Source organism: Diuraphis noxia, unplaced genomic scaffold (genome assembly GCF_037042655.1).
Source record: "Diuraphis noxia isolate RWA-SAM2 unplaced genomic scaffold, SU_Dnox_SAM2 contig0003, whole genome shotgun sequence".
In the NCBI taxonomy this organism is placed as follows: domain Eukaryota; kingdom Metazoa; phylum Arthropoda; class Insecta; order Hemiptera; family Aphididae; genus Diuraphis; species Diuraphis noxia.
In genome coordinates this window covers 26,988,995-27,005,233 of record NW_028301713.1, presented here as the reverse complement: position 1 = coordinate 27,005,233, position 16,239 = coordinate 26,988,995, and the positions used below count along the sequence as shown (strand labels likewise).

At 29.6% G+C, this 16,239-nt stretch overlaps 1 protein-coding gene across 1 annotated transcript in view; it reads right to left on the bottom strand.

The window, feature by feature from the left end:
• The window catches only part of robo1 (roundabout guidance receptor 1), a 194,860-nt gene extending 179,468 nt beyond the window's left edge, over positions 1–15,392 (bottom strand). Inside the window, exon 1 of the mRNA XM_089221994.1 lies at positions 14,896–15,392. Within this exon, the coding sequence (XP_089078120.1) occupies positions 14,896–14,980 (85 nt within the window). The 5' untranslated portion in view covers positions 14,981–15,392. The remainder of the gene's footprint in view (positions 1–14,895) is intronic.
• Positions 15,393–16,239: the final 847 nt, after the last annotated feature.

The following is a 16,239-nucleotide window of genomic DNA, read 5'->3' as shown; positions in this document are numbered from 1 at the left end:
TAATATAAATTTGCATACATTTTACAATATACCAGGTACATTGTACCTACTTAATACGACGTTTATATGTACGATGTCGTAACCCGTATAGACTGCAAGTCCGAAAGGAATGCACCTATAGACACCGTCATTTTACACAATACACTGTGTACACGAATACGTGTACAGTTTGCACTAGCACACTCATATGATACACGACAGAATACTAATGATGCTTATATTATTATTATCTGTATGCACTCGAATGTTTAAGAACAGATCTATGAAGGGGCCGCATTGCACGAATTAACCGTGTCGTAATCGTGTAGAGTTGTATGTATTTACATAGGTATAAATCCGAAGATCCAACCCAGGTGGTCTTTTATAAACCTCGTGTTTATGTTTTTTTTTTATTTCACCTAACTTTTTGTACCTTAGATAAAGGCATGGCCGCAGTACATTCTGATTTATACAAAATTTGTCAGGATGTCCTAATACGGATGTGACGTGGGAGCCTCAACGCACATCATGCAGAACAATTCTGTGGTGGAACTCTGCGTTATCATTTATACATGTTTCATGAATCACGTATACTGTCGTATGGTCATGTAAGCCATGTTATCTATAAGCATTAACCATTAACCATGGCAAAGACAAATATCAATGTTTGAATCAATCATTCTAATCAATAATGATACAACATATTTTAAAGTTATTGAATGTTATTGAATATTATAAATACCACGAGAGAGAAAGAAACAGACAGAGAGCTAGAGAGACGATATGGAAGGAAGGTTTAACAAAATATAACATGGTTATTAATTTATTAGGCCACCCAATACAAATTTTTATAAAAAATATATTTAATAGGAATCCATTTTTAAGCAATTTTTTGTGATGAATATATATTATGCATCAGGGTCCGCAATATGATATAAGATAAGACTTAAGCACGTTTTAAAATAACGAATATAGTCTAACCACAAAACTTCAGCAGGATAAAATCTGTTACGAATGTCATGTAAATTCTAAACTGTACAATTAAACAAATTTTAGAATTTTAAAAGCCCAATCAGCAATCATACATTTTTATGTCATGGTCTACAGTTCCTGTAAGTATAATATGGGTTTTTGTTTGTATAATACGTATTCATATTTAAATATTTTTAAACACAAGTTTTAATTTTATTGTAAATTCATTCTATAGCATAGTCAAATACTGAGTATATACTATTACCTTTGTTATACTAGGTCACTCTCGTTCCTTTGCCATAAATGTACAGTCATATAATATTATATCACAATCATTTCTACAAGGGATATAATATAATTTCCATGGCCTGTGACAAGTATAAATGCAAAACACGCAGCTAAGAGAAGTTTATAATTCGTTTTTCCCGTAGGACCAATGAATAAGAAAAATTGCACTTTTTGATGACAAATGAAAGTGTAAGAATTTATGATCTTTTTTTTACTTATTTCAGTTAAATAAAATATATTAAAATTTGAATTAAGATTGTTATTAGATAAAAATACTAGATTGTATTCACAAATAAATATGCAAACAATTATTGAACGAGAATTTCAATTACTTAATTGTACATATTGTTATAGGTATATTTTACATTATATAAATATTTGATTAAAAGTTAGATACATAATCTTAAACTTTAAGCAACTTCTTCAATGGTATGAAACAATATTTTGATGGGTAGTGGAAACTCGTTAGGGCAGAAAGCATACAACAAATTTTCAATATATTATGTACCTACCTAATTCAAATATAACTTTGAAGTGATTTTAATACATAATTGTAGGTACTCATCCTAAACAACTAGTGCGTTTACATAAATTACAGGCAAAACCGATTATAATGAGTAAAAGCTATAAATGGACTAAAAACCCGTATCCTTTAAATAGTACGATTCGTTGATACGTTAGACGTTCACTAAAAATTAAATAAAAATAATGTATATAATTCTTAATTTATATTTAAGATAATTCAATCTCACAAAGTTACATCGGACACCACGCGTAGTACGTAGGAGCAACGATGGGGTTGTGTACTTATAACTGCGACAGTGAAACATGATGGTGTATTTTTGGTCTACGGCGAAAATCTAGGCAGATGCGGAAACGCCGAATAAAAGTGGCTGGTGTGAAGCCAAAAGAAAAATATAACAAGACGAATATTACAAGATGACACGCGTTTAGCTATGTAAATATTCGGTAACATACGAATTCACTAACTGAAACAACACGATCCTGTTTGTCAAGTAAACACAGCCGGGGTTGGCGGTATATACTATATAATATCATCGTCTCCCCTCCAGAAGACACGTGTTCGTCAAAAACATTTTAGATACTGCCACACAATCACATAGGTTATTATATTTATATATGTGTTATATATATAAATAATTACCATTGGTCATACTATTTTAACAAACTCAGGGGGTTCTATTCAGAAAACTATAATATATTATGTCTATGCATATTAGCGAAAGATTTTATTTCTATCGTATATTTCCAGATTAGCACACATTGAGGGGCACATCCGTTTTCACACCTGCAGCAATGCTAAGACCTACGGGAGGTATGTATTACATACGCTTACAATAGAAAACCACTGAAAAATATGACGAACATGTTATTTAAAGGGATCACGATGGATTTGCGGTACAGAGTATAAAGAATCGCGGAACCGCCAAAACATTGAATTGAAAAAAATACACACCTGCGGTATGGTAGCCGGTAGGTACCTACAAATGATAACATAAGTTTCTCAAAACTAAGAATTCTCGTAGGTATATCCACTTACATTACATATTTATTAGCTTTTCAGATTTATCAATTACAAGAGTAGATACCTGATTATCAGTGATAGTTGATAAATAACATGGAATAATAAAAAATGTCTTTTTCAAAAATAAAAAACTGATACTAACCTACATATAAATACTATATCTATTATTTAAATTTAAATATAAAATCCATAATTTTAAAATGAACAGTTTAACACAGTAAAATAAATTAAATATAGAGTATCTACACTGCTGTTGACTATAGTATATATTTGTACATCAAATAATTTATTTTGGTTCACTAAAGAGAAGTTAATTTTCGAAATTTTTATGAGTAGACTAAATATCTTACAAAATATAATAATATTATTAAATACACTAATTAATTTAATATTTTTCAAAGAACTTCTAAAGAAAAAATCAACTGTTATACCTACAAATATTGTTTAAGGCTCAGACTTTAATTTAATAACTTATGCTTCTGAAACATAAAGTAGGTACCATATTTTTGAAAATAATTGTTAAGTTCATCACGCACAATTATCAATTGATATATTATGTGGAACAAATCTGTGTAAATTAAAAAATAAATTGGCAATGATTTTTTTTATTAATGTCTATTTGTATTATTATTATAGGTAGGTACCGAATTAATTAGGGTGGCAGTATTGTGTTAAACAGTTCCCACCCGTTCCCGGTTTCAAGAAGGAAAAAAAAAAGGTACCGAATTAATAATTATATTGACATTTTAGTAATTTTCATAAAATGTTTACCTACATATTTCTAAACGTTGATATTATGCCGATGGGAATCTTATTTTAAAGTCTCTCCTTTCTTATTGAAAAAAAACCTTAAATTAAGTAACATATAAATTGTCTAGGCAAAACCCTTTTAGATACATATTATATATACATTCCAAAAAGCTTATTTAATCCGGACCTAGTCCTATGGGACTCGTGATCTTTTATTTAAACGAGCGAAAAAAAAAACACCTTTAATATATCCGTTTATATGCGGACAGACACTCGGAGGAGTTAATGGATGCGATTCTATTTATACACCACACTTTGTATGTCTCGGGGGTTAGGGAGAAAAAAATAGTTCCTGACGTTCAGGAAACATAACCATTAACCCTCTCAAAAACTGTCTACACTTCTGTGGACCAAGGACACATTTAGAAACTATACCTATCTATTATGGCTAAGGTTAGTTAGATATGAAAATCCTAAAAATAATTATAACGTAGCAATAACTATAGAAAGTGTACATCGAAATAAATTGCTAATCAAAATCTTCCTATAGATAATAAAGAGCAGATTTAATGTGACCAAATGTAAACAGAATATAAATAAATGTGTCAATTAACTATTTAAAAAATTATGTCCATTTAAATGGTTACAAATAATTATTATTTATGATAAATAATAAATGTTTCATATTTTATGTTCAAAACTTTAATATTAGGTACTTGTAATATTAAATCATTTTATTTTTAACATTAAAGATAAATATATTATTATAAGTTATAATTTATAGTTATATTTAATTAATTTAAAATAAATATTATAAGATTGGTATCCAGAATTCCAGACAGATTCATATTTTTTATTTGCTAACAATTTATCAAAGACGCCGTCCTATCAATATTTTTAGTAGCTTTATTTTTTTATCTTAGTAATACTTTCCCGATTGCAGTTTTATGTACCACCACTATATATTGTCTCGTGTGTTGTTTTCCATTCACTATATATAGAGCTCCTGAGAGATTTATGGAAGGTTTACTGTTTTGGGAAAGTCTGTAGCATAGTTTGGGCATTTGAAAACTTTTTGGGAACTGATAAATCGCCGGAAGAAACAATGAACCCAGTTTTACGTACAATAGAAAGAACAATAACTAACTGAAAACTAATCATATTATGTACCCACAAAACATCTAGATTACACAGAATACAATATAATCTTAAAGTTTAAGATAACTAATTAAACTAAAAACAATTTCAATATTCGACGCATGTAATGATTTAAAAGAACTATTGATCTACAATATGAGTTTTAATGTAAATTGTAAAGAAAACTAATTAAATGATTGAAATAAATGAAACAAACGAGCCTTTCATTAGTTAATTTAGTTATGTACTTACATACATTGTTAAACACAATTATTGTAAAATCAAATATTTATAGAAAAGTTTTTTATTTTCAATAAATTCCTTTTCTGTATAACTAGATTTATGTTACAAGGGGGCTTTCGACCACTAATCACTGTATTTACTGACTACCAACCCTCCTAGAATTTATCAACTCCTTAGATGATTTTCCTAATATAATTTTTATATTTCTATACATACGAATAAGTAAGTAATAGTATTTTTGGTTTCCGTGTCATAAACTTGTCCAGTAAAAAAATACAGAAATCGTAATTAAAGATATTATTAAATCAATAATAATTACATTATTATATTAATAGATGGTAAGTTACAATTAAATTATAATTATATTGAAAATTACGCTATAGAACTAATATAAAGACAATTAAACATATTTATTACATTTCGTTAACAATCCTAGCTATTATACTTACTACCATATCATTATATATATTACATCGATTAGCTTTATGTTCCCCGCCAGCCTATTAAGAAATTTTCGCATAATCCTTGCAACCATCGGCCATCGCTATTGTACACACACCGTTGAATTTAATCCAGATTTCATTTATGTCCATTTTATCAGTATATCACGATATATATATACAGGGTGATTTTTTATGCATGCTCGCCCCATTTTTATGCTTAAATTATGCATATATTCAAATTTTGATTTTTGGAATATTTAAGTGTAGTTAAAGGCGATATTTTTAAGTACTTAGATTTTTCACAACTTTTAAGGAGTATCCTGTAGCGATACCAACTTTGGTTTTTCAAATGACAACCTATATGTTTTAAAGCAAAATGTGATTCAGATAATTTTTCTGAAAATTTTGACATATTGCAATCAAAATTCGAACGAAAACTTCCAGAGTTATTCTACTTGAAATACTAAGGAATAAGGATAAAAGTCTAATACTTAAATGCCTACGTTGTAAATGGATACGATAATTATAATTCGGTATACAATATAAAAATAAAATATTTGTTAATAATCACTACTTATTACTAAATGGCCAAATATTACATCTGACAATTTTCAAAAGAAAAGAAAATATGAATAAAATAATATCCTTTTTATTTTATCCATGTTACCTATACCTTATAGGCAACGTTAATATTTGTATAGCATAGGTATACTTACTTATAATAAAATACCGAACAATAGTGTACAATAGCACATTTTATATTGTATACCGAATTATAATTATCGTATCCATTTACAACGTAGGCATTTAAGTATTAGACTTTTATCCTTATTCCTTAGTATTTCAAGTAGAATAACTCTGGAAGTTTTCGTTCGAATTTTGATTGCAATATGTCAAAATTTTCAGAAAAATTATCTGAATCACATTTTGCTTTAAAACATATAGGTTGTCATTTGAAAAACCAAAGTTGGTATCGCTACAGGATACTCCTTAAAAGTTGTGAAAAATCTAAGTACTCAAAAATATCGCCTTTAACTACATTTAAGTGCACTTAAATATTCCAAAAATCAAAATTTGAATATATGCATAATTTAAGCATAAAAATGGGGCGAGCATGCTTAAAAAATCACCCTGTATATATGTGCGTTAATTAATAAGTCTATAATCTGAACTATATTCTACACAAAATTTAAAATTATTTATTTGTACAATGCTACGAATTTTTTAAAATTAAACTCTATAAACAATTGAATCAAAAAATAATGTTAATCTCCAAAGAAAACTTTGAAATTAGTAATATATCATACAACAAACAATTAAATAAAAATTAGTAGCACGCATTCGCTGCTAGGTCGAAACAATGAATATAATTGTCTAGAATTTCACGAAAAAAAAATCGTTGGTATTATGAAAAATACACATAAACAAAAATACACAAGTATCAAACATTAACCTCCACATAACGACTGAGTTGGGTATAATATACAAGGCTTATAATCCGAGAAGACCCATTGTGCGTTTGGGAAGTTGTTATTCTGAAGAGGAAAACTGCGCTGCATTTGGTGGCGATATCCTCGTTCGCCCGTTCGGATAGAAATAGATTGTACGCAAAGAATTTTAGTATTTTACTGTCGTCATAAACCTTTTGAGAGGGAAAAAGTATACAGAAAGGCAACGGGACGGAATGATAGAACCGCGTGAATTTACAACGGTTCACCCAAAAACGTCTCCCCGATTTCACCTAAATCCCTAAGAGTTCATTCTTTTCCATTTCACATTGTCCCCGAACACCGTCGCTGTAGTATTGTAATAAATAGATACAATATGTAATAAACTGAACATAATATAACAACAATATATGTATACATATACGTGCCTAAAAACACTACAGTTTTCGTATTTGCTTGATGTAGGTACTCCAATAATTAGTTCTATTAGATATTTCCTAAATAATAATAAAATAGTAATCTTTTAAAAACAATTAAGATAAAATATAATGTCAGTCTGATCAGACGATAATAGTCGTCTACCAGATAACGGATACCTGTTCCTACCGGTCCAAACCTGCAATAGAAACGTCGAGTATTTTAATAAGAAACCCAATAAAATAATCTATATTCTATTTATATATACATATATACATCGCGTTAACTTTAATTTACAATAGTCTAATCAAAAATTGAAAAACTCAGTAAGAATTTATATTAGGCCTACAAGGTTAGGAACGCAAACCACTGTTCAGAAAACAAAATTTTTCCAATACGTTTGAGAAATAATATTTTATTATACAATATTCCACAAATGAATAAAAATTGTTCAAAATATATAATAAATTAATAAATCACAAAATTAACATCCCCTCGCACATATTTTACCATAGTTTTACACAATTTGAAATTTAATATTTTTTTAGGTCTACATAATATTAGTTGCATTTAAATTGTAAATGATTTGCGTTACCCAAGTGTTTGTATTTAAAATGTATACCTATAAAATTTTTAATAAAATCAAGTTTGTCGTTGAAAGGATTCGAACAGGAATTGATACAGCACACAGACATAGGTTGTTTTTAGAATAATTTAAATTAATTGAATAAAACGACCACAATAACGATCGCTGAGAAACGGATACGACGCACGCATAACACTGCAGAAACATATACCTATAATAATATATATAATGTATAAAGCCACTATAGCCAGATATAATATATATCATTATATATCATTATTTAAACGTCCCTACGAGGTACGATTGTACGAACCATGTATTATAATATTTTATTATTCTTCGCCAGTATACGCGCACGCTGTAATCACAAACATCGTTCCAACAATCCGACAATGGACCGGAGAGGAGAGGACGCCGGACAGCTGATGCGATTGAATCTTCGACGAAAAATAACACCTGCAGTCTTGTCCCTCCGTACTAAGTTACCATTTATTTTATTTTTTATTTTTTTGATAAATTTTAAATTTCCGAGATTTTTACCTAAATGCCTGCGTCACGGACGTGGTGGAGCAAATATAATAATTAATTGGTGATGTAGCTAAACCAAGCCACTGTAATAATATTATAAGACATGAAAAATGACAACCGAGCACCAACGTCCAACGTGTGTACTGTATAATGTGTAATATGCTTGTAAACACACGCGTAAATATAAACGAGTTATTAGTAGAACGAATGGCCCGACGAACAGCACAAAAAATAATAATTTTTATATAAAGCGATCTCGGTAATGGTTTTACACAGTGAGTCAGTAACCATATGTGTTGCAGTTACAACTTACAGCAGCAGTGGCGAGAAAATTAAAAACGACGTATTGTATTATTATTATTTTCCTCTTTTTGATATTTATAATAATATCTCTTTCGTTTGCTAATCGCGTCAATCGAAACTTACACGACCATTGTAAAAACATCACTACACCGTCATCGTTGTAAACGCATATAAATCTGTCTTTGGTCTCATTAATGGTTTCTAGTGGTAAGTCGCCGGCGCGTCGCCGTAGTCATCGCCCCGAAGAATTATCGCTGCCCGAAAACAATGTACCAAACACGAGCGCTGCGACGCCATTCGCCCGTCAACATTTAGATTAGAAACGCGCACGACTTTCAAATGTAAATCATCGCCACACTGCCCCTTACGGCCTGACAAAACATTACTGCCTATAGAAACCATCAATCATTAGACTCACTGAGGATTTTCCGACAATAGTCTTTTTTAGAATGTTTTATTCTCAAACGCACCGCGAACACCGTTAACCCGATGATATATCCGGAATTCTGGATACGCATATATATAATACATTAATAGAGTACCAGTATAAAGATGTACTGATGTATAGAGAAACACTTACCTACAATAATGCACTTTCAACCGATTGGGCTTCGATTACGAATATAAGCAACTAAGGAGAGCTTTACAAACATTACTCATTATACCATTATTACCATTTAAATTTAGATATTTTAAAAGTACCAACTAGTTTATGGAAACAATCAAAACATCGATCACCAAACCTTTTAAGTAAGTATGATATAAAAAAAAATACTTTTTTAAAAAGACTGTAAATAAAACAATATATTTTCCAATTCCAAGAAATCAAATTTTTAAATTTTTAAACAAAAAATAAAACCTTGATTTTTCTAATCTAATAAGAAACCAACATACGGTATCTATATTATTATAATATATTACTAATTAGTTTAATATAGAATTATACCAATACCATATCATAGTTATTATTCTGGATAAGATGCGTTACCTACCAAAAATGATGTAAATTTTGTATAATATTTGAGTTAAATTAAAAAGTTAGGTACCTTTATTATGGGTACACAATAGTGCAACTCCATAAATAACTTATAAAAATATAATTATTAGGTAACAATATTAGTACCTATCTATAATACTTAATAAAATACTATACGTAAACGTAATTTGGTAAAAATAAACTGACATTTTCCTAAATTATTATTCAAAACTCAAAATTATTTATAACAACGTTATAATATAATTTTCAATACAATATTCATTATTTTATAATTTGATTCTGAGTACTGAAATGCTATTATACTTATCGTCCATGTCAATTTAATTTAAAAATTAAACCAAACATTATGAAAGTAAATATGTAAATATTTTCATAATAAAGTGGAGCATAATATATCCACTATAACGATCAGTATTAATTAATGGTTACTTATTACGGTCTTAAATAAAGGAACGCAAATAACCTGTGAAAAATGTAGGTAATAAAATAAAAACATCGTTATTGATGCAACAAGTCCAGTTACAATAGTTATATTATATTAAGAATTTTAATTTGGGTAGGTAGGTACTGTTATAAACTTAAAATTATATTAATCTAAAAAACATTTTTTTATATCACTGGTATTTTATAATCGTTTTCGGGTAAATATTAAGTATAAAGTTCAAGAGTTTAGCATAAAATTGTGATTAAATAAAACGAACTAAATATAATATATCATATATATTAATAACTCGATTAATAACAATATCATGGTATAGATACATTTAATTCAAACAAAACCGAATTTTACGACATTCGATGTCTGCCCATTTCCTCTCAATATAAAAACAAATATATATTTTTTTTAACCAAGACGTTTATTACTGGAATATTTGATAACGAGTATATTATAGATCGTCACCCGGAAGTTATTATATCTATATTTATGTATACAATAGGCTGGTTAAGACACAAGAATATTTAATTTGAATGTTATCATATCTATATCTGTATTTTTACTTAATACAAATAAAGCAAGGAAAATACAGTATAATATACTTAAGTACCTATAATAGTATAATACCAATACACCATAAATAGCGTAAAGTCCAATATAAATTCGGTCAATATTTTTGATAATTTAAGACACGTGTGTATAATAAATCCAATTACGACTCCCGACCAGATTTTCTCTTGCTAACATACCTAATACCTATACACCGATTTCCAATTATCGGTAGGACATGAAAGATTTTTTTTTTCTTAATACTGACCCGATAGATTATGATTGTTCCCCTCATGTGCCCCCTCCGGCATATCAATAAATAATAATTTGTGTTCCAAATAACTGAGGCAATGTATGGAATTAAGTCAGAAAAAAACCGGTCTGCTGCCGATAAATCATTAACCTCCGCACTGTGCATTTACACCTACTGTATACTATATATTATATTATGATAGGCTTTTTTTGTAGATGCCCTAAAGAGATAGGATTTTGTATTCAATTTTTAACGTAGTCATACCAGTATACCACCCCCTCCCTTAGCACTTATTTGGGTGTATATATACATATATTATACTTGTGTTTATGTTTGCCTATGCTCGTGTAATAGTGTGTTTGTATTGTTCAATAATGAAAAGGAATATCAGTAAGCACACATCATGGAGAATTGCTTATAAATTATAATAATAATATGTTCGTTAATAAAATGTTTTTGCATACATATCATTATGTGAGTTATCAGTTTGTAATATACACAAAGCAGACGGCAGCAAGCACTAACTCAAGTAAGCATCAGTTTATACCGATACCAAATTATGGATATATAAGTAGGTATATTCCAAAAATCTCCAATAAAGTTATTGTTGTAAAACAAATATACAATTTAAGTAAATACATAAATAACCTTAAGAGAACAACTGTTTTAGAAAAATGAAGTCTATTTAACACAATGTCCTCAAAACAAAGGAATTGAAAACAGCCGGTGTTTAGATTTAAAGAAATTTCAAAAAACGGATTCAATGAAAGTTTGCATAGACATTGAATATATGAGCACAAAACACGTTACCTATTTAACAATAGTCAACTTTCAATGAAAATCATAGAAAAGTTTATAGGTACGGCTTAATTTACAACTTCAATCAAAATTATAGTATATTACATATAATACTGCAAGCAATAAAATATATTATACCCACTATAAATAACATATATAATATATATTGATATTATATAAAAATGCGATGTTAAACATATACTTCGTGCATACGCGCGTTTACGTGTCATAACAACTCTGGCAATAGCTAGGTCGGCTAATTTAAATTGAGTCTTGACAAATTTTTTGAAGTTTTATATTATGTGTTGAGAAAGGGGGGGGGGGTTAAAGATTTCATACAAAGAACTGAAAAATTACTTTTGGCAAATTCTGCGAAATTGTTCTGAACACTCATATAATAATAATATTATACACAGTTCGACGTATAACATATTAATGTAAGAAAATAATAAATTCCCGACAGTACATAAATGGTACTTCACAACACTAGTTAATGTCGAGATCGTAAAAACATTTTGTTATGAGTAGTCATTTAAACATGGTATATAAACTTTAACGTCATAAAAATGAAAAGTATGTAAACTTTTACAGATGTTAACTGTGATGTGTAAGCGGGAAACTATTATGTGACTTTCAGTTCAGTGATGCATTATAGATAGGCCGATAAGTTTACATACATATAGATATATATCATATTTGGAATTATTAAAAAACAGTAACAAATATCACATGTTTAAATATATAGATTTAATACAAAATCAAACAAATTTTTTTTATTTAATAAAATAATATTTACAACCTGTACTCATACATGTTTAATAAGCAAATAAAATAATTTATATTAATACCTACATATAGATGAACAATAATATACGATGAGGAGGGAGAGACAATTCTATGATAGGACCCACGTGTTTTCTATGGTAAATATTTAGGTACCTATAATATTATTTTTGTTCAGTAGTTTTCTGCAATATATTCATTTTAATCAATGGGTAGAATTTATTAAAGGTTAGGTACTTGGAATTATTTTGCACAGCCTAAAATTTGGATCGCATATACCCCAGATGGCAAATATACCTTAGAAGAGATTTGTAATGAGTTGAATAAATAATGAGTTAAATGATAATAGGCAACTTAGATTTTATAATTGAACGTAAATATACCTACCTAGCTAAATGTAATCTTCTACCAATCTTCTACTTTAAATATTTCTTTTTAACTTAAGGTCGAGGCTCCAAAGTCAATATTTTATACTAATGTGTTTGACATTGGAAAAAAATAATGGATAGTTTTAATTTAAAAGTTTTTTTTTTTATTATTAGCTTTTAGAATACAACTCCGAATACAACTAAGATAAGACTTAAGAGTTTTTATAGTTTTCTAAACAGATTTTTCTGTTATTATACTTTAGAATGAAACATTAAATGAATTTTATTTTTGTTCATTAACTATCAATTTTTGTCAAATGTTGTTAAATTATCAACTATGATTTAAGACAACGCGTGTTTCATTTAAAAAAATATAACTAATAATAACTAATAAGGGTCGAAAAGTACACAGCAGCCATATGGCACCTATATATTTTAGAACTAATAATCATTAAAATATGATGAATACGAATATTATGTAGACATCCCGGATTTTTTGCAACCGTATTTTTGCATGCTTTTAATTATAGATTAATTAAATAATCTGTATATTATAGTTACAAATCAATATACTACATATTGTACAAATCACAAATAAAAATAAAAATATATATCAGTATTTAAATGGGTATCAAGTCATAAGTCATAAGGAACGTAAAGGAATAATAAAGACCATTCGTACTTAATCATTTAATTTACTAGCGTTAAATATTTAAAAACTATAGTACAATAGATATTATGTACCTATAATAATATTTATACATATAGGAGCTATTAAAATTTGTAAAACCAACATACACGGGGGCCTACGGTTACCTATAATAAAAAAATGGTACATATTTTTAATAGGTATCTACATGGTTTCAAAAACTTAATCATCATCTCTATTAAAGGTTTTTTATTTTCGATTTTTCATGCATTCTCGAGTAGGATATTATGACACTAAAACGACCCCGAGGCCCGAGCGCGCACTTTTAAATTACCATAGTGGTGACCATTTGGCTATGGTTGACCTCGTCTGAGGTCGGATCGACAGCGGCGGCGGTCGTATATTATAATAGTAATAAGTATAACAATAATTATTATTATTTGTCGAGGGACAGCGAAATATAATACGCAAGTAAGTCATTGGCGTAACGCGCGACATCCGACCGTCATAGAGCGAGAGAGAGAATGACGCGAACAATATTCACATAAATCGAAAAACTCGGCAAGTACGACGAGCGGACGAAATCGTAAATTTTAACGTGCCAGCGATCCGGTATCACCCCTTCACCAGATGATATGATTTACGAATGCAAATGTTAACTATACTGTGATATAATCCTATACGTATATGATACATTTTTTATAATTAGATACCGGAACAGTAATTTTTTTTTGTTTTTTTTTCACTACCTATCGTATAATAGTGTATTGTGTCAGTATCGCGTACAACGTGCCAACGTTAATTCGATGTTATTACAACAAACAATGTTAAAATTCAATTTGAATGTTTTTTTTCAAACTGTTATATAAACTACTGGGTTTCGAACACGTTTTTCTAAATATTTTCAGACATAAGAGTCATCCGTGAAAAAGCGGCCATAAAAAAGACAAAACTATGGATATAATCATATGCCGACGAAATTATGTAAATTACTACGTAAAGCCCATTCATTATGATTCTAAAAAAACCTAACAAACAACTGAACAAAAAAAACTTAGTTTTTATTGAATCAAATTGTATTTATTCATTACAGGTACCTATCCGCTCGATTTCATATAGTAAATATACGCGAACGGACACATTATCAAGAATTCGAACAGTCATTAATTAAATAAAAAAAGAATTTCGAAGAGATTAATTGATTTATCACGTCCAAAGTATTCGACAGCCTTATCGGACGAAAAACATCAAACTATATTAATTTATTATACTACACGCGTGTGAGAATAGTACCTAATATAACTAATATATAGTACAGTTTAAAAACATTTTTATTACCAATCGACAATCATTGACGCGTTTGATGATGATAATAATAATAGTATATCATTAAAAGTAGTATATAATAATATTGTTATTTACCTGTAACGTCGCCGACAGTGAAGAACGCCAACAGCAGCATCAGCAGCACAGGCCGACCGAATTCCCGTCTCCGGGAAGTTTTCATATTTTCTCCCCTAACCTTCGCGCACTGGGGAGGGGGGTAGACGATAAGACGACAGCGGTGGCGGACGCGACGTGAAAAGAGTACGTAAATCCAAATAAATTGAAAATTAAAAAGCAAAAGCAAAACCACCACCAATCGCGGCACGAGGTGATATTGTTTATTATTCTCCGGAAGTCAATAGTACCGCACGACGACGACGACAACGGAACATGTTTGTGATTTACCGCCGACGAACAACGCACGCGGAAACGACGGCGAGCACACGCGATAACGTTTTGGGAAAACGTACGGAAAAATGAATTTCAACCACACGGAACACACACGCTAAACACTCGAACGACAAAACGGACGTACAGAACGTGCGCGACGACCGACGGGGCAACGACTGGAGGGCTTCGAGACTCCGGCTACGACAGTTCGGCGGCGGTACCGCTCGTCGGGTCCGGTATACCGCGGTTCGGTTTTTTCCGGCGAGTTTGGCGGTGGCGTGGAGCGGGGAGATCAGCGCTCTCTACCGGCCAGGGATGATACTTTTGGAACGTTACATAATATTATTATTATATTATTTTTTGTTATTAATCGTTTTTTTTTTTCGTTATCGACTGTAAAATGCAATTTTATTACGGCAATTTTTTTTTCGATTTCGTCGAATTCTAATTAATTACACGGAAAATCAACCGACTTTTTTACGATTAACTGACTACATATTGTACTTAGGTTATGTATATTGTATACCAACGTGGTTTGAATAATTTATTGTTTTTTTTTTTTTTTTGAAGTGCACCCATGACGAGATATTCATCAAAATAAAGTAAACAAATATTTTTGTACGTTAAATGGAGGTTTTCTTGTTTCCGGGTGTATTTATTACTTTTTGACTGCGGCGTTAGAATAAAATTGTCAATATTATAATACTACTACAGTACTACCATATTTAAAAATTAATTAATTAAAGTAGATTAACACCACGCCGATATTGCTTATAATGAGCTCCGCGTTTTATCAAGTTAGTTTGTTAATTTATTAATACTTTATCCCCTTAAATATACGAAATTGTGTATAGAAATAATATTATTCTATGTTTAACATATTCAATACCTTCACCAGAAAACGTAAGAGTTATAGACAATATTGGCATAGTGTAAATAATTTATTTTTGTAATTTTAATTTCACAATCCACATCATGTACCTATTCAATATTAACGTTTCAGAATGTAGATCAACTTACTGTATTTTGTATAATGTTGTATAGCAGTTG